Source organism: Stegodyphus dumicola, chromosome 4 (assembly GCF_044657685.1).
Source record: "Stegodyphus dumicola isolate Sdum_Otavi_A_Nest chromosome 4, ASM4465768v1".
NCBI lineage: Eukaryota > Metazoa > Arthropoda > Arachnida > Araneae > Eresidae > Stegodyphus > Stegodyphus dumicola.
Window position 1 is genome coordinate 57,267,644 of NC_140771.1, and position 22,500 is coordinate 57,290,143.

At 32.9% G+C, this 22,500-nt stretch overlaps 1 protein-coding gene across 3 annotated transcripts in view; it reads right to left on the bottom strand.

Moving 5' to 3' along the window:
• Positions 1 to 11,482: 11,482 nt before the first annotated feature.
• LOC118195226 (uncharacterized) overlaps positions 11,483 to 22,500 on the bottom strand; it is a 93,338-nt gene continuing 82,320 nt past the window's right edge. For all 3 annotated transcript variants that reach the window (XM_085814943.1, XM_085814941.1, XM_085814942.1), the window contains 3 exons: positions 16,058 to 16,162; positions 14,282 to 14,387; positions 11,483 to 14,192 (listed from right to left, as the gene is read on the bottom strand). In XM_085814943.1, coding sequence (XP_085671069.1) covers positions 14,091 to 14,192; positions 14,282 to 14,387; positions 16,058 to 16,162 — 313 coding nt within the window. In that variant the 3' untranslated portion in view covers positions 11,483 to 14,090. The remainder of the gene's footprint in view (positions 14,193 to 14,281; positions 14,388 to 16,057; positions 16,163 to 22,500) is intronic.

Below are 22,500 nucleotides of genomic sequence, written 5' to 3' on the forward strand. Positions count from 1 at the left end.
AAGAAATCAGAAATTGTTCATTCAACTAGATTAAGACCTTTTCATCCAGCAAGTGAGTTTAAGTTAACTGTCAGAAATAGTAGAATTCCTATCTCTGTTCAAAATTAAAATTAATTTTTTCAAAATTCTCTTTTAAATATTTTCCTGATTATGACTTTTAATACCTGATTTAGACTAAAACCCTAATTATGACAAGTTATTTTCCCGACTATGACAAATTATTCTCCCGATCTTGACCTTTTATATTTTTCACTTAGTTTGAATTATTTTGTAGCAAAAATTTTCTTCTTATTGTAGGATAATATTTTTTTCTAATTTACAAAATTATAAAAAAGACTTTAACTTGATTATACAAGTTATCTGTCTTACGATTTTAATTTTATATGATCTTTTATTTTTCTAAAACCACTTTTGTTCGTCAGTGTTGCCATTGTTCGCTTTGAAATCGTTGAGTTTATTAATCAAAAATTCGCTAAAGTGTGACAAAATATGAAATCTATACTAAAAGAAATTCTAAATTAGGGCTTCCAGATACTCATATTCGGTTGAGGATTACATTATTCAAAATCTGATGGCTCTAGGTGCCGTTGTTTGATCAAAAATTGGAGAAGCATACATACATTTAATGCAGATTCTTCATTATTTAATTTCTTTAAATATAACACAGGGCGATAATATTGGGTGGCAACAATCTGAAAAGTGAAACGGACATTTAATGTCAAAACGAAGTTAATATCCCTTTGTGCTTAAGAGAAAGAAAGAGTATTTTCCTCAGTACTATTAAATTCGAAAGCAAATATAAAATTATTAAAATAAAAATCTGAAAGCTTTCAAATTTTACATTACGCCGTTGTTTTAACGTTTGATGTGTTATCTTTATTTATTAAATAGTCGTGTTCTTCGTACTTAAAACACATAAAATTTAATTCAACAGCAATATCACAAAGTATTTTAAAACAGCATACCTTTAGAATTTCCGCACGCTGAAGATTAAAAAAAAATTTTTTTTTTTTTTTTCGTACAGTGTTGCCTTTGCTCTCTTTGAAATTCTTGAGTTTGTTAATCAAAAATTCGTTACAGTTTTGGAAAGTTTCAAAGAGATAATAAAACGAATTCAAAATTCGGGCTTTCAAGTGGCCATTTTCGGTTGGAAGACTACGTTATTCAATATTTGGTGGCTCTACGTACCGTTGTTTTTTAGTGCGAGAAACATTCATGCAGATTCTTAATTATTTAGTTTCTTTAAATATAATACATGGCGATAATATTTGGGGGCAAAAGATTGAAAAGTGAATCGACGCAAAATGCTGTTTTGAAATTAGCCTTTCTGGGCTAAAAAATATTTTGTCATTTGCACAACCTATTGGCTATTTGAATCAAATATGCACAGATAAAAATATTAGATTAAAAATTGGTTACCCTTTTAATTATCAAAATTTAAGTTATAATACTTTAATTCTAAAATTTAATGCGAAATTTAATCCTGTTTAAGAGAGATCATTTGCTTTATGTCTGGTCTATTTCACTTAGTTTTAAACGTAAGTTACAATCCAGATTTAACTTTATTCTGTATTTATTTTTTAAATATAACATGGAAGAATATCCTTGTTCACACGTATAGGTTGTGCAAAAAGGCAATCAAAATTTAATAGCTTTATTTGAAATGCTTCTAAATTCTTTTTTTTTGGGGGGGGGGGGGTTAAGCCAAAAGTTAACAAGTGTGTTATTTTTTAAATCTTCAGTTAGAGTTTTATCACATGAAATTTCTATCAATTGTTCTTTTTCTTCGTGAGATAAAATTTCAGGTATATTTGAACTAAATGGATTGCTAATCCAATTTTCTTTTTCATAATCCTTTGGAAAAGCCATGTTTAAATTATTTATCAATGAAAAACAATAATTTTTAATGTCCGATGCTAATTCTTCTTCTGTTTTCAAATTATTTTCGGTTAGAAAACTTTCTAAAAGTGGCAGAAAGCTTAAAATATTATTATCCAATTCTTTGATTATTAGGTCGAGTTTTTTTATCATTGCTTTTATTTTATCTCTATCAGTAAACAAATTAATATTTTGTCCTTGTAATCCTAACTTTAATTCATTTAACTTCCACAAATATTCCACAAATATGCTCCAACCAACTAAATGCTCCAACCATAATTCACTAAATAAACATTTTTGCAAATCACAGAGGAAAATTTGAATTTCTGATCGAAGTTCAAAAAGACGATTTAAGACTTTGCCTCTGGATAACCCCGTTGGGATAACCACCTTACTTTGGAATGTAACAAAAGCGTTTCATGTTCACTGCCCATCTCTTGGCAAAAATTATGGCAAATCTTTTAATAAAATTAACAATTTTCACAGCTTAATTTAAAATGATTTTCTGGCTACTAAAACTTCACTATGAACAAAGCATTGAGTAAATTTAGTTTCCGGTTCGACTTTCTTTATTTTAGAAATAACACTAGAATGTTTTCCTGTTAAAGCTCGACCTCCGTCACTGCATACGGCAATGCACTTATTCTAAGGACTATCATTCTCGGACATAAAAATGTCAATAACTTTGAAAATTTCACTTGCAGTTGCTCTATAATGAAGAAATTCACAAAATGACTACTCTTTAATAATTCGTTTATCTTCTTCGAAACGTTGGTAAACTAATAATTGAACTAAGTTCGTTATATCAGTACTTTCATTAAATTGCAATGCGAAATACCGTGTTTTATATTTTGAATAAGTGTCTCTTTTATGGAATTTATTTCATGAATTCGTCGACTTATTGTATCATTTGATAACGGAATATTATTAAGTTCATTAGCCGCTTTTTCGTTGAATAATGTTAAAACGATGTCTTTAGCTCATGGTTATATAAGGTTTTTTTCAGCAGTGTGAGCCTGCTCCGTCTCAGCAATTCTTAGGCTTGCCAGTAACTAGATTCCAAAGCTTTTTCACTTAAAGTAACAAAACCTTTCATTAGTTGTCCACTACTTTTGAGCTTCGATAATTTCCTCTCATAATATTCTTCAGATTTATCCTTTAAACTGGCATGTTTAGATTCAAAATGTCTCTTAAGAAACGATGGTTTCATGCTTTGTTTGGAACATAGCTCACCAAAAACAACACATTGAGGTCAAGGGTCCCCCCCCTTTTTTTTTACTTATTACGTGCTCCGCCCTTAGGCACTACACAGAAAGGGAGGGATGCCCCGTGGAGGTCTTTTTAAGGGAAACTGACTCGTATCCACGTTACACATGGGGAAAACCACAAAAACGCCCATGCAACTAGCCCGTTCCCGGGATTCGAACCCCGGACCGAACTACCAGTGTTCAGCGGCTTTTTACCGCTCGGCCGCTGGTGGGCAAAGGGTCCATTTAATCTCCATTCCAAGTAAATCCAAATGATAAATAACTCTCATTATATTTTCTAGAAACAACTTTTCTTTCTTTCTTTCTTTCTTTCTTTTTTTTTTTTTTTTTTTTCAGTATTCTTAGTGCTAGTAGGTTGTCCTGGATCCATCACCTGTGAATCGTCACTTTTCCACTTAGTCAATCCTAGCCATTTTCTATTTTGAAAATCTACGTTTTTTTTTCATTAATTTTTCACAAATATTTAAATGCACAATATATTACGAGTTCTTCAAAAACAGACGACGATATTCTCAAATCACGTAGAAAAGTAAGGGACACAAAGCAACAAGAAGACAAAATATCTGCTGTTGGAGACAGCAAACTGACGGAAAAAATTATTCTCATTGAAATAGAGCACTATGAGCCCGGAAATGGTGAAGTAAGTGCTGACATGTTAATAAATCGATAAACTCTAAGGGAAATAATAAGATACTATTGTCATTTTTATAGAAACTTATTTCCTATTAAATGCAGTAAATTAAATTTATTTCCTATTAAATGCAGTATCCATTTCTATCATTCCTTTTCGAAACATTATTTATGGCAAATTTTGTTATGTCTACGGCTAAGAGGATATTTGTGAAACGTACAACATGGAAGAACCACGAACACTGTCATGCAGACAGATCGTTTTCTACTTGTCTATAAGCGGTATTGTCAAAGGCTGTAAGCGGATATTGAACAAAACTCAGATCTCAAAAATTTATGAGTGTTAAGAGAAAATCTCAATCAAGATGATGGGGTTTTAATTCTTGAATTTAATAGTTAAAAATACTTTGCTTCTTTTTGTGTACCACTTATTTTTCTCTTGCGTACCACCGCTTGAGAACCGCTGCTCCGAACCAATTAATCACGATGTCAGATGGTAACTAATTTTATTTTAGTAGTCGTCTGAATAGCCTACGATAGCCTAGCGGTATAAATCATTGTTACTGCCTGTAGTTCTGAGGTGGTGCGGTTGGAGATCGTCTGCGTTTTCGCTTTGTGGTTGCTTATCTTGTGCCACTGATCGTTCATCACTGAATTGTTGGATTTCGATCCTTCGATTTTTTACTGTTTTGGATTGTTACTCTTTAGCTTTGACTATCAGTTCTGAAGACAAGGGCCTTGTGAAGTCCCGCCGGCTCATCCAGAACACCTTCGTGTGGGTCTGGTTCCGGAGCGCCGGACTCCATTAATTTGCTTATAAATGATGGAACCATTTTTGAAAGTTTTTGCGGCTACCGTTGAGGAGCTGAGAGTTAAGAAACAAAATGGAAATCTTTCTATCAAAGAAGACAAAGAATTTGATCTACTTCAAAAAGTGTATGATGCTTTAATTACTGCTCACAAAGAAATTGAAGAGTCATTAGAACATCAAGAAGAAACTCCTTCTACACCTACAGAAAGTGAATGGAAAATTGTCAAAAGAAAACGTATGAAAGGCTCACCTAATAAGCCAAATAAAGACAATTCAACTGAAATTCCTTTCGAACAAGAAACGGACAGTTCAGGTAACGAAACTGAACAAAAACCCAAAGGAGATCGTAGTGTGGGTAAAAGAAAAAAGGGTCATTTTCGTCCCATTAATCCTTCTCAGCTCAAACCAGTTGTTACTCCTTCCATTAATAGTCAAGAATCAATGGACACTAGTCCTGTTGTTCCAAATGAATCTCAGATAAATGAAGAAATACAAAACGATCAAAACAAAAAAGGCAAAGCGCCACCTGCCATTTATATAAATGATAAAAAATTTGATTGGAAAGAACTAAAAGCGTTATTTGCAGAACATAAATTATCAGACAAATCTGATTACACAGGTTACATTCAAAAAGAAGGCTTTAAAATTAAAGTCTCTCATGTCAACATTCATAGAGAAATGACAAGTGTTCTGAACAAAAAGGAAATTAAATATCACTCCTTTCTCTTGCCTGATGAGAAGAATCATAAAGTGGTCTTCCGTCATCTTACAATGGACACAGATCCTGATGAAATCAAAGAAGAACTTTTAAGCAAAAATTACGAAGTTATAAGTGTCAGTCAACTCTCTCGTAGATTTAAAGGAGAAGTTAAAAAATTTCCACTTTTTCTTATCACTCTGAAGAAAAATGAAAAATCTAAAGAAATTTCTAAAGAAACCAAAATTTGTGGATTACATATCAAAGTCGAACCATATAAAGGACGCTCTGGCCCAGTCCAGTGCTTCCGTTGTCAAGGATTTCACCATTCACAAGCTGCTTGCCACAATGACTTTAGATGTGTTAAATGTGGTGATAACCATGACTCAAGAACCTGTCAAAAAGACAAGAATGCATCTGCTAAATGTGCAAATTGTGGTCTAGACCACACAGCTTCATTTAAAGGTTGTGAAAAGTTTCCGAAGCAAGCTAAAAAAGAACAAATCAAATCATATGCTGATAGGTTTATTATCAATAAGTCTTTTGCTGAAGCCATCAAAACTAATAACAATCCTTCTCCAAATCTTATTGCAGAAGCAAAAAAGATATTTGATGACCTTAATACTCTAGTCACCTTCCTGAAAAACTCAGGAATACAACTCCTTGCGCAAAACATCCGTCAAAATGCCACTAATACAGTATCAGATGAAACTAATTCTGACCAGCATATTCAATAAGTCAGATTCGCTTAAACTTTGCTATTGGAATGCTGCTGGCATTGTTAACAAAATTGATTAACTTTCGGACTTTTTTATAGAATATAACATAGATATTGGCATGATTTCTGAAACGCATGTTTTTCCTGCCGATAGACTGTATATTGCTAATTATCGCACCTACAGAGGTGATAGACTTTCACAAAGAAGAGGAGGAGCTGAAATTTTTGTTAAAAACTCTGCAATCCTGTCTTGTCTCGACAAACTCTGCTTCTGGATTCGAAAGTGTGACTGTTGCTGTTATACTCCCACAATTTGGTACCATCCATTTTACGGCTATTTATAATCCACCACGAAACCGACTTTCTGAAAATATGTTAAAAAACTTACTTCCTGAAGATCAGCAAGTTATTATTGCCGGAGACATGAATGCTAAGCACCTCGAATGGGGATGTCGTCGTTCTAACACCAATGGACGTATTATGCATAATTTTATCTGCAATCATCCTGTCGCATTACATGTACCTTCTGAAGCCACTTATCGTCCTGCCTCTCCAAATCTCTCGGACATCTTGGATATTATCCTTACAAATACTTCTATCCCTATTTCCTTGGAAGTCAAGGCAGAACTTACATCTGATCATGTACCTGTCATTGCTTCTCTTGGTGTTTCTAAAGAAGACCCTCCTATTACCAGAAATAATACTGACTGGATTACTTTTCACAATATCTTAATCAAACATCCTCCTATTTTCACTTCACTTTCTACCAAACAGGATATCGATCTTGCCATTCATATCTTCTCTGACAGTATACTGAAAGCTTTCAGAGATGCTACAGTTACCATTCAATTAACTAACAATAATATTCGACTTCCTCGCAGTATCAGAGACATTATCAAAGAAAGAAACCGATTGCTGAAGCTTTGGCACCGTAACTGGGACCCTGCCCTTAAAAGAGAAATCAATATTTTTAATAGAAGAATCGAGAAACTTATCACTGATTTTAAAAAGGAAACAAGAGAAGATTTTATATCTAAACTTAATATTAATGATGGTTCTCTGTGGAAGTATCTTCAAAATCTTAAAAGAAGTATTAATAATAGACCTATTCATACGGATACTAAAATTGCCTACTCACTTAAAGATAAAGTCGATATTTTCGCTGAATACCTGGAAAAGCAGTTTACTCCTAATATGGAGCCTATGAATCAGACCTTTAAAGATGTTCTCGAAAACTATGTGTATTCCTGGCTTCATTCTTCTTCGGCTCATAACATCCCAAGGCTTACTTCTCCTATGGAAATTACTAATATTATTAAATATCTCAACATCAAAAAAACTCCTGGAAGTGATCAAATTACAAATAAAATGCTTCGTAACTTACCTAGAAAACTTATCAGTAAATTCGCTAGTATTCTCAACGCTTGTCTTGCTCTCAACTATTTCCCTGATCCTTGGAAGCAAGCCAAGATTTTTCTTCTTCCCAAACCGGGTAAAGATGTGACCAAGCCTGATGGCTATCGTCCTATCAGTTTGTTATCCAGCCTTGGTAAAATTTATGAAAGACTTATTCTCACTAGATTGGAACCTTTTCTTCACCTGCTACCTAATGATCAGTACGGATTCAGAAAAAACCTCAGTACTACTCGACAACTAGTAAGAATTGTAGAATTTGTGGGATCTGCATTCCATAACAAGCAAAGTGTTGCGCTCCTTATGCTGGACGTGGCAAAAGCCTTTGACCGCGTCTGGCATGAGGGGCTCGTCTTCAAGCTTATCAACTTGGGACTTCCTAGAGAGCTCATTCTTCTGATCTTCTCCTTTTTGCAAAACCGCACTTTCTTCGTCGCTCAAGGAAATGAAAAATCCAATTCAAGACCTATAAGATCCAGCGTCCCACAAGGAAGTATTCTCGGTCCAGTACTATATCTTTTCTACATATCAGATTTTCCTCACCCTGGTTTGGACAATTACTCTCTGTTAGCATGTTATGCCGACGATACGGCGATTGCAATTAAATCCATCCAAGCTAATCATGCAATAGACAAAATGCAAAATTACGTCTATGCCGTAGAAGACTGGTGCACAAATTGGCGAGTAAAACTCAATGTCACAACTCAAAGTCACAACTTTTAATTCTTAGCAAAACTAAGAAAAACATTGCTTTTAAAGACCTCTACCTTTTTCAGGAAGCTGTTCCTCAGGTCACAAAGGCCAAATACTTAGGAATTATTTTGAACCAAAGGCTCACATGGTCTAATCACATTAATAGTGTCAAGAGCAAAGCCATGGGCATAATATGCAGATTTCTCCCGGTCATTGGAAAATATTCAAATCTTAGCTTGCGTACCAAAAAACATATATATACCACTTGCATTCGACCTATACTTTGGTATGCTGCTCCTGCTTGGAACACAGTCACTCAAACTCAACTGCATCAATTACAAGTAGTGCAAAACAAATTTCTGCGCATTATTACTGATTCTCACTATCTTATCCGCAATAAACTTTTACACAGAGACTTAAAACTTGAGACGATTCCAGATTACATCAGAAGATCTAATGAAAAATTCTTCAACAAAGCTGTGCAATGTGACTTTGTTAATTACTCCCAAGTTTTTAATTATGAAATTCTCTTCGAAGATAGAAGCGACAGACCACTTGCAGCTCACACCTTCATGGGAGGAGACGACGACTTTTTCACTTAGATTATTATTAATTATTAGCTATTTACACTTCCAATGCATCTGATTTTGATTGAAGTTCTTCTGTTGCTTCGTTGAATAATTGTATTTAAATTGTGTTGTATAGTTGTTTTGTATTGTGTTGTATTTAGCACTACTGATTGATGTTGTTTAATTATTTTTGAATTTGTCATTGGAACTATTGCTGTAGTGTATCTTCTCGTATTGTTGTCATTTATTTCCATTGTCTTGGGTCCTCCTTGAAAGCTATGATCGCTCGTCACCTTTTGCGAACTTGTCCGATTGGATTGTCTTGCTCCTTTTGGTACTTCTCTTCTTCCCCTTATCTCCGTTTTCTCATCTGAGATTTTCTCCACGTCCGGATTTATTTATGTCAAGTGCCCTTGGGCTTTAATTTTGGAACCGGCAACATTGCTCTTCGCAATAGCTCGGTCAATTATAGAGTCTAAGTCTAAGTAGTTCTTAGGTTGCCAATGCGATGCCAAGCGAACTCTGTGAAAAATTATCTGAGACTTGTATATGTCTTGATCTTCAATTTTATTTTACTTTATTTTTCTATTCATGATTACAGTGTTTTTATATTATTTTATGAGATTTCGTAATTCTACTGACTTCAAGAATAAAGTTCACTCCCTTTGTGAGCTTCAAAATTATTCAGAGTTGTATTTATTTTATTTGCCCAAAGCGCATTAGCCCAGAAAGCTATTAATTTTGTTTTGGCATTTTGCATTGGTTCACTTTTCAGATTGTCGCCACCAAATATTATAGAGCCGTGGGTTATATTCAAAGAAATTAAATAATGAAGAATCTGCACGATGTATGCATCTCGCATTGTGATAAAACAACGGTACCTAGAGCCATCAAATTTTGAATAAAGTACGTCTAGACCCCAATCTGGCCATCTGGAAGCCCGAATTTGGAATTTGAAATTTTTTATGAGCGATTTCATATTTTGTAACACTTTTCTAACGAATTTTTTATTAACAGACTCAACGATTTCAAAGCGAGCAATAGTAAAACTGTATGAAAAAGAAATTATCTCCAGCGCGCGAGACTGTTTATGAGAAATTTTAAAGATATGCTCATTTTAAAATTATTTTGCGATATTGCGTTGAATTGAATTTTATGGTTTAAATGCGAAGAACGTGATATTTAATAAATAAAGGTAACACACAAAACGTTAAAAATAAACGTTCCTTTGGGGGTAATGTAATTATTTTTTTAGTCCAAAGGGGCAGTTTGCCCTGAAGTACTATTAATTTTGCTTTGGCATTTTGCATTGGTTCACTAAAAATGCTGTTTCACGTTTCAAATTGTTGCCACCAAATATAGTCGATGTGTGTTATATTTAAAGAAATTAAATAATGAAGAATCTGCATAAATATATGTATGTTTCTTGCATTGTGATAAAACAACGGTACCTAGAGCCATCGAATTTTGAATGACGCAATCCTACTGCGAATATGGGCATCTGGAAGCCGAAATTTGGAATTTGTTTTATTTTCGATTTCATATTTCGTAAAACTTTAACGAATTTTTCATTAACAAATTCAACGATTTAAAGCGAAAAATGACAACACTTGAACCCCCAGACCGCAAGACTTTGTATCGGAAATTCTAAAGATATGCTCATTTTTAAAATTATTTTGCGATATTGCTATTGAACTGAATTTTATGGTTTAAGTGCGAAGAACATGATATTTAATAAATAAAGGTAACACGCAAAATGTTAAAAAAAGTTCCTTTAATGTAAAAAATCGGCCCACCAGCGGCCGAGCGGTAAAGCCGCTGAACACTGTTAGTTCAGTCCGAGGTTCGAATCCCGCAAACGGGCTGGCTGCATGGGTGTTTTTTGTGGTTTTCCCCATGTGTTACGTATATACGAGCCATTTTCCTTAGAAAGTCCTCCACGAAGGCATCCCTCCCTTAGGCAGATAGCTTTCGAGGCTTTGCCATAAGCACACACGTAATGTAAAATCTGAAAGCTTTCAGATTTTCATTTCTTTTTTTTTAATTTTACTTATCTGTTATGTGTTTCTATCAGATTTTGTGCTGTAGATACTCAAGTTTCGTTGTTCTTCTGTCCTGTCCGGATTTTACGTTTCTAATTGTGATTGCCGTAGAGGAGAAATAGAGGCTCAAATAAAACCAGACTTTATTTAGACAGACGATCTACGATCTACCTCTGGATAGGCCGCTAAGTGTTGATATTACGGTTCTTATGACCACCCTGTAGTTTAATAACCTGAATTGAGCATTATGGAGTGAATTTTATTGAGTTTAATTTTGTTTTTGAGATGTCGCTACGCAGCGTTTCGATTTTCATGTGAAAACCACGCAGTTTTTCATATTTCAAAGTTGGCAGCTATGAATGTGCACTTCGCCTTAAACACATCTCACAGGAATGTCCTGTAGTCTAAAAAATGCAACGAATTTTTGTTTGTCACAAAATTAGTATAATTTGTATCTGTATATAAATACTGTCTTAGAATTTGTGTATGTAGAATGCCAATAATGAAAATGCTGGTTTTCCAGTTTTAAAATGCTAAATAATGAAATCACAGAAACTAGAACAACAATTGATAATTTATTTACAAAGTTAAATAATATCTATACATTTGACATTTCAGTAGAGCATTATGCTTACAGGTAATTGAAATCCTTCTTTCCATCATACATACCTTTCTCATATTTTGAATCTAACTTGATTAAAAACTGAATATGGATTTCCTGGTGTTTCCAAAATGGTTCGAAAACAAACACATTTGCTCCCACTTCTTTTCTTTTTTCTTTTTTTTTTTTTTTAGTTTTTTAACTGTGTATTTAGTAATTATTTTAATCTATAACATTTACATTGCATGTAATTTTTTCTGTAGTGGGTGTTTTTTTATATTTTTTTAACTATAATGTGCTTAAAGTATTTATTCATTTTTACTTTTCATAGCTTAGTTTCCTAAGTGTAATTTCTCAGCGAGTTTTAAGAATTTATTAATTATGTTGCCATGACAAAATTTGAATTTTATTTTCGAATCTAAAGCAGCATAATGAGATACATTTCGATGACCTCATTCCTCACGTGACTTATGTATACCTTTTATAAACAAACAATGCAGATGACCCCAGAGATCACGTGACTTATGTACAGCTAATGCAAACAAGCAAAGTCATTCTTCCTCTTCGTCTCTTGCGGAATGTATCTCATACAGTTCTATTATTTCAGGCACTAATAGTATCTTAATAAAAGTTTTTATTGGGCAAAGGCAAAAATATATATTTGTTGTGAAAATACTTTATAAATTTAACCGATCTGATTTTAAATATGATATTTCGGAAGTGATTACTTCTGAAGCATGAAAAATCTTAATAAAAATTACGCACCTAGATGAAGGAGAAATCTGTTAATTCATACCCTTTGTATTTGTAATGTGTAAAAGATATAATGCAGAGGGAGATATTGCAGGATGTTAGAACAGTCTAACACCTTCACATACAAGCTTTGCTTTTTTCATTGATAAGATAGATTTTGAATAGTAAATAAAACAACAGTTTACAAATTTTTTCTACCATTTTAATTATTAACATGTATAAAGTTTTTTTAAATTACACAAAATGCAGTTACATTATCAGAAAATTTGTCAGATTTATTTTAAATTAATCTAAAGGTTGCTTCCCTTATTTCTGGCATCATTAATTCCTGATAGAGTAAATATATGGAAGTACTTCTTTGGCCAAATAATGTATGGAAAGGGAAGCAGCTAATTCAGTTATCGTCAAAATATGAAATATTATTTTTTTCCATTCCATAAAAATGTCTTGAAAAACTGGTTTAGTAGATTCCTTTCTCCTATTAAATTTCTTTAAAATTTATTTAATTTTAAATTTTGATAAAAAGATTAAATTATTATGTAATTGTTTTATTATTAAAAGCCAAATTTATTTTAAAAGTCCATTTTTGATTGTTTTAATTTTGCAGCTTTTTTATGTGATGAATAGTGGGATTTAAATTATTTTGATAAATAGCAGTCACTATCTTTTCTAATCTCCATAATTTTTTTTCTTTCTGTTTCCATAAATCTTAAACAAATATGGAGATTAAAAAGAAAACAAGAAGTTTTTTGGGAAAAAATAACAGGACTAATTTTAATACTTAAAATGGTTAGGAAGAATATGCTGGGCTTAACAATTAAAAACCTAATTTTGATACTTGAAATACTAAACAAAATTTCTTTTTGAGAAACTTAACGTTTAAGCAATTAAATGTGATTCTTTATAGTTCATATTGAATAAAGAGATCATTATTTTAGAGTAGATTGAGTTATTGCTGAAAGTTAATAATAAAGAATTTTGTATGTTTTCAAAGACAGGGTCAAACAGTTATGATAATAAACCTATCCTCATTATAATATGTCTTATATCTATTCTTTTGCAGAAATTTATTGTATATATTCTATCTAAAACGTCTTTAATTATTATTAGAGTTAATTGGCTTTGTGTATTTTGCCTCTCTTTAGGTTCAAGAGTAAATTCAATTCATGCTTTAATATATCAATCAGACTGCATGCATTTCTTTAATTAAAATCTATAAAATATGTATACACAGAAGTATGTATTTGCAAGTACATTAAAAATTATTTTAAAAAAGGAAAGTCTCAGTTAAAATAATTTCTAAACTGGTGTATTCCGGTTTAACTTTTGCCATTTCAATGCAAGCAGTTTACTTTTAAAAGGTATAATTTTATTTAATTATATAAAAGTAACTGCATATTTCTTTATTACAATTATTATTAGAAACTGCTTTCTTTAGAAGTAGATATTTATCGAGATAATCTTTAAAAGGAATACTTGAAACATGAATGTTTTCAGTAACTGTTATTTGTACATAAATGCAACATATTTGATTCTGCACCTTATTTTTTTAACAGTGATGATTTTTTGTGCTAACTTTTCACGACGTCATTGAGAAGCTGAGAAAATATTAATATGGTTGAGAAATAGATGTGAAAGTTCAAAAAGCAAAGATGAACTGGAGACACATAAATGTTAATAGAGAATTAAAAAAAAAAAAAGTTATTTCTCAGTCACAAGAAATCTAAAAATTACCTTTATTTAAAAAAGCACTTAACTGTTTTGACTCTAGCATTAAATTTTCTCTGTATAGTAAATTATTTTTTCTCATAATATGAATAAGATAGAAATAATGTGGGGTTGGAATTTCTGTAACATTTTGTAGTGAGCATCAAATAATAAGTGTGTCATTATTTCTGAAAATAACTCAGTATTACTTATTTTGAATGTGGAGGGTAGCTCTCTGTGCAAGTCATATTGCAGTGAATTTATCATATAAAATTTTGCTGTGCTTCAAATTATACAATATTTATTTGCACTATGAAGTCGTGTAAACTTTAGATGCTTCACTATTTTCATTTGGAACGTTGCAAGGTGTTTGTCTCGTAAGACCAGAGATTTTGTCTATTGACTGGCGAACCTGCAAATGTATGAATTACGTACATTTTTCAGATTTACAATATAATTTAAAATTTTTGAAGAATAGGAAACTTTAATACAAGATTTTACCTGCCCTAAATCGTTAAGTCTATTTTTTAGAGTTGTTGTAATCCTTAATATTTCCTCTTCCACTGCTTCTTGTTGCTGTTTCAATAATTCCAGATAACTTGTTAACCTAAATCAAAGTACAATTTTTATGAAAAGATAGTCGTAATTTATTCAGTTACGTCTGCAAGTGCTGAAGTATACTGTTAAATAAAACATTATTGTTCCCAAGAATTTCAAATTCATCATAAATTATTATTTTGTTATTCAATACTAATTGCAATCGAGTCACATTATAAAGGTTAACTGCTAATTACTTGGAGTAACAACCTCGGGCAACCAGACATTTTAAGAGTGATTTGGTAAAATGCTAAAAAAAAAAAGCCAAATGCACCTGTCAGTAAAACATGTAGAATGCTTTACTGGCAGGTGCATGTTGGTGAACTCACTGACTACATCTTCAAAAGTTAATAAAGGCGCGTAACGACTTTTGTGGACACGGTATATATATATATATATATATATATATATTTCGAACACCTTATATATATATATAGTATATATTTTTTCTTGAACACATAATATATATATATATATATATATATAGTATATATTTTTTCTTGAACACATAATATATATATATATATATATATATATATATGTCTTTATCTTCTTAAATATTGATTTTAGACATGTAGTTTCCATTAAAAAATGTCTAAAAAAGGGAATTTCGTGAAAACAATTTCAACACTTTAAGTAAGAATGTTTCTTAAATATGACACTTTTTATGGTCCTTGTAGAGAGAAGGGCAGCTAGTAAAATATTTATTACTCTTTAATAAATTAAATAGCATCCCATCTCATTTAAGTGGACATATTTATAACTGTAGTATTTCATTAGGGTAGGGTAATTAAAAAATTGTTACATGTTCTCATTAATGATGTATCAGAGGAGAGGGCTTTGCTTTCTAAAAATCAGAGCTACTCAATTATACATTATATTTTAAATTGTAAGCCAGTGTTTGATTTATAAATAAGCTAAAGTTTTGTAACTTTAATGACTCGTTTTTACTATTATCTATTGCTTTACCGTTTCTTATATATGCCTGTTTCTTCTAGGGAAAATTTGTTAAAGTTTTTTTATTTAGAACTCTGTAATCAGCTTAGACCTTCGTGATAGTCTCTCCCGAAATACATAGCTTTTATATGAAATCAAAATCAGTTGAAGATCGAATATTATTTAAATTTTATTAAAACAAGTATTTAGAAATTCTGTAAGGTTGTAATCTAACTATTTTCTAATCATTATCATAGTTCCTTTTATAATATTTTCAGTTTAACAACTCTTAATATATTAACTCGGACCTTAGCCATTTCACCTGTTGCAGTTTATCAGATCTCTCTTTTCTCCTGTTAAATTTCAATTTCATTTATAAAGCAACCTTAAAAAAAAAAAAAAAAAAAAAAAAAGTGCAGTTTTTACTTATAGTGTGTTTTTGCTTTTCATGACCAATTCCCTAATTCTAAAATCTAATTCAGGTTTACAAAGTTCATCAATGTGCATAACGTACTTCTTTCTGGTACATTCTAGCTTATTATGAACTGCAAGTTATTAAAATACTTTAAGCTTTCAGAATCCTTTCCCGCCCCCCCCCCAAAAAAAAATTGGGGCAGAATTCTTTTATCAATATTGCAACAAATTTCTTTCAAAAGAATTAGTATGGGATGCGAGAGAATATGTTCCCATTTTTAAAATTGTGGTTTAAAATGGTTTGTATGGATTAAATATCTCACATCTTACCTGTGGCCTGTTTTTGCTGGCCAGTTATCTTCCATGGCACTTTTACTGTGAACAAGAGATACTCTGTACACTAATACAGTGGCCAGTAAGAAGAGAAGAACTAATCTAAAAAGGAAAATTCATTATGCACCTTCTTCACATGAAACAAAAGGGTTTGTATTAAGCGAATTCACATACAGGATTAAATATCATTCTTAGCGACGAAACTAAGTGCATAATTTTTCTTTAAGTTTAGGAATAAGTGATAAATTTAGATACTTTTTAAAATATTAGATTTCACATATAAAATTAATATGGTTTTTCAAAAGGTTCCATTTTAAAAGAAGAGGAGACATTGTCTTATATTAGGACCAGCATGGTAAATGCGTTAATCAGTCAAATGTCAATGGGGTTTATCAGTAAAAGTTTGAAAACATATATTAAACTAATTTAAAATATATAATAAATCCCGAGGAAACGTTTTAAAAATTTAATCTGACCAACTGATGTGAAAAAAATATTTCACAATAATTATGTATTCATAATTATGTATTATTTTTAATAATTAAGATAGTAAATTTTAATAAGATTTTTAATGTGTAATTTGTTTATTATTCGTATATTGTTACGTAAAGTCCAGGCGCGGTAAGATAGCTTCCCCACAAAGCAGTTTTAGAGTTGCCATAAAATGGCAAAGGAACGCGTGGTTGCCACATTTGGCGACAATATTGGCGATATGCCATGGACGGATGGAGAACCTTTTGGAACGAATTCTTACCGGTTTAGCCCAGAATGTTTTCGAACACCAGCCAAAAGCTATATAAACCCTGCTGGTACGCGGATTCGAGTTAGTTACGAATTAGTGAGTGTGCCTCGTCGAGTGCGAGATAGGTGTGTCTCATCTAGTTAGTCCGTGCGGAGACGATCGAGTTGACAGCCGGCCAGCGAGTGCCGAGTGCATCGAAGAGTCTCTTAGTTTATCGCGAATTAGTGTATCGTCGAGAGAGCGTGTTGAACTAGCGTCGAACGACTGAACTGAACAGTCGGGAGCCTGTGCTCTGTGTCTCGTCGCGTGCTTCGCGAGCTGTAGCGTGGAGAGTCTCGAGAGTATGTGGAGTTCCGAGAACGACCAAGCAGAGTCGGGAGCTGTACTCTGGTGCTTTGTAGTGAAGCTGTCTCCACCGTTACTGCCTGGCAGTGTGAAGGCTGTGTCACTGAACGTGTCAGCGTGTTTATAACAATTTGACGACTGTAAAAGTGATTTTGGAGCTATCTGACCAATTATTAGTAAATATAGTGTGTTTCAATGCTTCATCAAGTGTCGACGTTATTCACTCCAAATCTACGAACCCCGTACGAACGTGAAGGAAGAATAACGTAACAGTATTATTATTATTACTATCCTATTAGACGAAAAGTCTGATTATCATATTATATGGATGTAAAATTGATTTTTTACAATTTTCCCCTTCATAATAGTTGCTATATCATGGTGCATACCCCAGAGACCAAAAGCACAACAGTACAAAATTCCAGATAACTACAATTTATTATTATTATTATTATTATGTGTGTGTGTAATACTGTTTTATTTTTTATAACGAAATTCGGCAGTTTCCGGTGGAAAAATAAAATTAAAAATATGTGAAATTTCCTTACGAGCCATCACCAAAGAACCCCAGAGGAATTTGTGCTGATGTTGTTTATAACATATTATTCACAGACACAGATATGAAACTCCATGCATAGTTTTTAACCGATTTGCAAAATGAATTTGTAGCAGTATGGCGCCTTCTATTAATTAAGTGAAGCCTAACGAGGTTACTTAATTAATAATATATATGCCTATTTAATGTATAAAGTATTTCATTAATTGCACTCAGAGTAAATCGACTGCAGTAAAATAAACTAAATAGTAAATTACAACTAAATTTCTCTACAGAGGGTATTTACACATTTTTAAAACGATTTCCAGGCCGTTTAATCAAGAATATTTTTTAAGGGTCGATCTGATAGCTTTTTTTTTTTTTTTTTTTTTTTTCTGGACTATTAAGTTTGCATCACGATTTCTATGACAGAAAGGCTTTTCGTAAAATTTCCATCTTTACATTCCGGAATCCATCAATCGTGGTGGGTTTGCGCTTAGTGAGATCTCTTTTCAGGAGACCAAAGGCACGATAGTCCGTAGGTGAAACCTCAGGTGATTTCACAAGAATACGTTGAAAAGGTATATATGCTATACCTGTATCAATCTTCATTTTTCAAAGAATTCAGTGATACTTTTTGAAGTATGATTGCTTTGTCTTGACGAAGTTTCCTTCTTTAAAGGTCAGTGGGATAAAGAAATAGAATTTTTTTCTGTCAGTATCGAGCATAAAACCTTCTCTGATGTAACATTTTTTCCCACCCTTCTTATTTTTGATCCTCAGTTGTAAGAGAATTCTACAACAATGACAAATTGGTCATCACCCACCGTTGTTTTCCTTGGCTGACCACCACCACCCACGCAGCTGTACCTGTCGTCTGGAAGGCTTTCCAAGCTCATGAAACAACACTTTTAGCTATTCCAAACTCTTGGACGACAGACGTCAAACTACGTCCATCTCCATCTTGTGAATTATTCCATCAGGTGTGTTATGAATTGAAACCTCCCGCCGTTAGGTGGTGCTCCAAGTGTCCTGTCTCTGGAGTTATTCGGTTTTAGAAAAACGAAAGTGTTAAGCCTAACAGTACCGAAGGCGTGTGTCTATTAATTATGCTTGTAATCATTATATTATATGTAAATAAATATATGTGTGTTAATAAGCAAGCGGAATTATTGCTTTCCGCTGGATTTTATGTTCGAACAGAAATCTAATAAATGGTAATGTTAATAGTTACCACAGCGTATAAAGGCATCGTGATGTTTTCTTGGAGCCAAACTGCACATACACAAGCTTACTTTCATACTTTCATGCCTAGAAGCTGCCTCGTTTTTGTCTTTTTAAGTTGGTTTGCACTGCGCTGCTGATTCCTCGCAGGTTTCGTGCCCTGACGTACCCTCTGACGTCATGGTGTTTATATTTGCATATGCACACCTGTCTACCGAGTTGGGGTTTTATTGTACTGATAGTAAAAAGCCCTGCTCAAAATTTCATTATTGTATGTTGAAAAATGAAGTGCTGCTTTAGTTTTGCGCACTAGTGCATTTGTGGTGTATAATCCGCTTTTAAATAACCTAACTCTTTATAGCTTGGATATATCGAAGAATACAGTTGTCACTGGGGGTTTTAATGCCGATTCAAAAAGTGAGTCTACATAGCATAAAATGCAACAAAAAATTGGGTGATAAGTTTACAAATACATAAATCTAGAGCTTATTTTTCAATTCATACAATTCGGCCTCTTTTATTGATTACAACTACAGAACAAACTTTGATTGGCTCATAGTTTCCACTGACGTAACTGATTTAATGGAAGGAAAAGTGATTGATGACCTAGGTAGTGGCCATCGGGCGATTATATCTGTAGTAAAAATTCCAAGTCTTTTTTTTTTTTTTTAAACAATCGACTTTCATGGAATTTTGAAAGGTAGATTGGTCATCCTTCCGGAAGAAAGGCAACAGATCTGAATCCCGCTGTCTTTAATTTTGATAAAAATTCTGATAAATTTGTTCCTAAATGCAACAGTGCTTTATTACAAGCTGCGAAATGATTTATTCTACGTGGTAAATAAACAATACAAATACATCTGTAGTCCTAAATTAGAAGTGCTGGAGAAAGAGCGAAATAGGCTCAGAAATAAATCTCAAAGGAGAAGACATCCTAAAAATGTTAGTAAGTGGAAATATCGCAGCAGTTTTAAGGAAGGAGAATTTAATCCCCAAAGGAACTTCTTTTAATGATTTTATTTTGAAGATTAATTTTAAGAAAAACGTATAACTTCATTAGGAGCATACTGCGTTTATTAGTTAGAATATCAATGATATAGTAGGATGAATAATATTCCAACTGCAGCTTTTGTTGATTTTAAAAGAACATTTACTGTGTTTGGAGGAATTTCTGCTCAAGAAATTTTTGAACCTTAGACTGTTGGAGAATCTGTATGTTAAAATGGATCAGCAAATTTACTGCCTAACTATTCATAAATATGCTTAATGGAAAAGATATATCTCATTATAAACAACTTGTAAAGTATATATGTTAATTAGCCAACTATTACGATTTAAGTCCTTACTGTAAATTCTTCTTTCCGTATTCCTCACCAGAATAAAAATTAAAATGTGTATTTAAACTAAGGGTTTTGATTCTTTAGATGACAGCTTATGGCAATCACATCTTGCTGTTAGTATTTTCTCTAACTCTGCTTGAAAGTTTGATTTCGAGTTCAGCATTATCGCTGACCGTTGTTTTAAATACGCGCCGGTAAAATATATGAGTCTACTTAATATGTAGGTTTAGACAACGTTGTCAAGGTTTCAATTTAATTGTCTGTAACGCTAATTTAAACATTCACAAGTGGTGGATGTTTTCTCTGTAGTACAAGTTGTGCTTATTCTGTTACATTAAGACTAAATAGAAAAATATTATGTTAAGCTTCTTCCATATTTTGTGAGTTGTTTAAGACGTAGCCATAAACCATTGTTTTTCTAGTAAAGTCTGTAGGACTTTTAATTCTAGCTTCCAGTTACAGAGAACATTACAGACTTCACAGCGGTCCTCCCCAGGAAGCAGTGATCAGCTATTCTCTTTTTAAAATTTAGTCAATTATCTTATTTATGTGCTAAAAGATAAGGATTTAAATGCAAAGGAGGAGTTACAAGACACACTAAACGGAGCCATGAACAGGCTAATTACTTTATGCCATTGAAAAGACCGCTTTTATGAATTTCTCACTGTGTACAAGCATCTCGTTCTCGAGGCTTGAAGCAATAATACACCCTGTTCCTCAATGCCAAACTTTTAAATATTACTTTTAAGAGTCGTCTTAGTTGACATGAAACTCCAAGGTTAAACAGTAGTTTGAATGTAATTAAACAACTAGCAGGAGTTTGATGGGGACGTGCGACACTTTATTTACAACTAACAAAATTCTTATAGGATCTTGTGAAATATTGCTGTGCTTCATTAATAACTACCTCCGAGATTTCGAAGAACAAGCGGAAATATCTGCAAAACCAAGCTCTACGCTTCACTACTAACGTAGAAATAGCTTCAATACAGGCTCTGCTACATAATATATTTAATAAAACTGATAGTAAAACATTTATAATTTATAATTTCCCCATTAGAATTTTTTTTAATGTAAAACAGAGGCCATTGGCGAAAAAATACAACGGTTTACAGAAAACTACCGTTTATTATTTTTTTTAATTTATTAATAGATTTGAGTTAAACCGCACACATTTCCTGAGTGACACAGTCTTAGTTTCGAGACAGAATTTAGCGTTGCCTGATTAGCAGTAATTGTCAGTGTCAACTCTAAGTACAATCTTCGTCCCTCTATGCACGTGATTTGATTTACATACATTGTAAAAAAATATTTAAAAAACTGAACTGTTAGAGAAATATTTTTTGTCAAGGTCTACTGACAAAATGGACGCTAAAATTCAAAAGTTTTAATTATGTGCTTCATTTACTGAATTTTGCTTTTAACTTTTTAGAATAAGTGTACTATGTACATTAAAAAACTGTATTATTATTTTTTCAGTACACATTCCAAATTATGCTTTAATTAAACACTTTTAACTGCTAAGTAAAAACACTTTTGCCCTTCTTTTTAATATTCTTATACAAAGTATTCGAGAGACTGATGATTGAAAACATCTGTCAGGATTCGGATTCAAGAAAACTTAGGATTCGTCCCAACTTTAATACTTATGTATATTGCTACTATACACTGCTAGTAATTAAAATTACTACACAAGAAAAGAAAGTAAATAGCAAAATCGTATTTTCTGTACGTATTTCAGATGCAGTATAATGGGAGGAAAACATGGTTAAATTTGCAGGTGATTTGGATACACAGCATTTAGAATTCAGTACACGGAGGTGCCACCTTTAGCTGTAACAACGGCTGTAATCCGACTAGGCATCGGGTCGAACTGAGCTTGGATTACAGATACGGATACTTCACTCCATGCAGCATTAACTCTATGCCAGACTTCATCAATCTAATAGCTGGCGAGTAGAGACGGGCCAGTCTCTCCGCAAGATGGCCAGATGTTCTAAGTAGGCGAGAGAACCGGAGAACGTGTTGGCCAAGGCAACAGTTGAACATCCTCTGTATCGAGAAAGTTTACGACAGCACGGGCAACATGCTGTCTTAAATTATCTTGCCGACTCATATGACAATGATGAATGCAAGCTGGCAACCTTTGTTTTCCTTGTTGCCTTCACGCACAGATACATCCATTCTGATGCTGTATGCTGAACCGGGATTCGTCTGAAAAGACGACATAGTGCCACTTTTGTGTCGCGTCGTC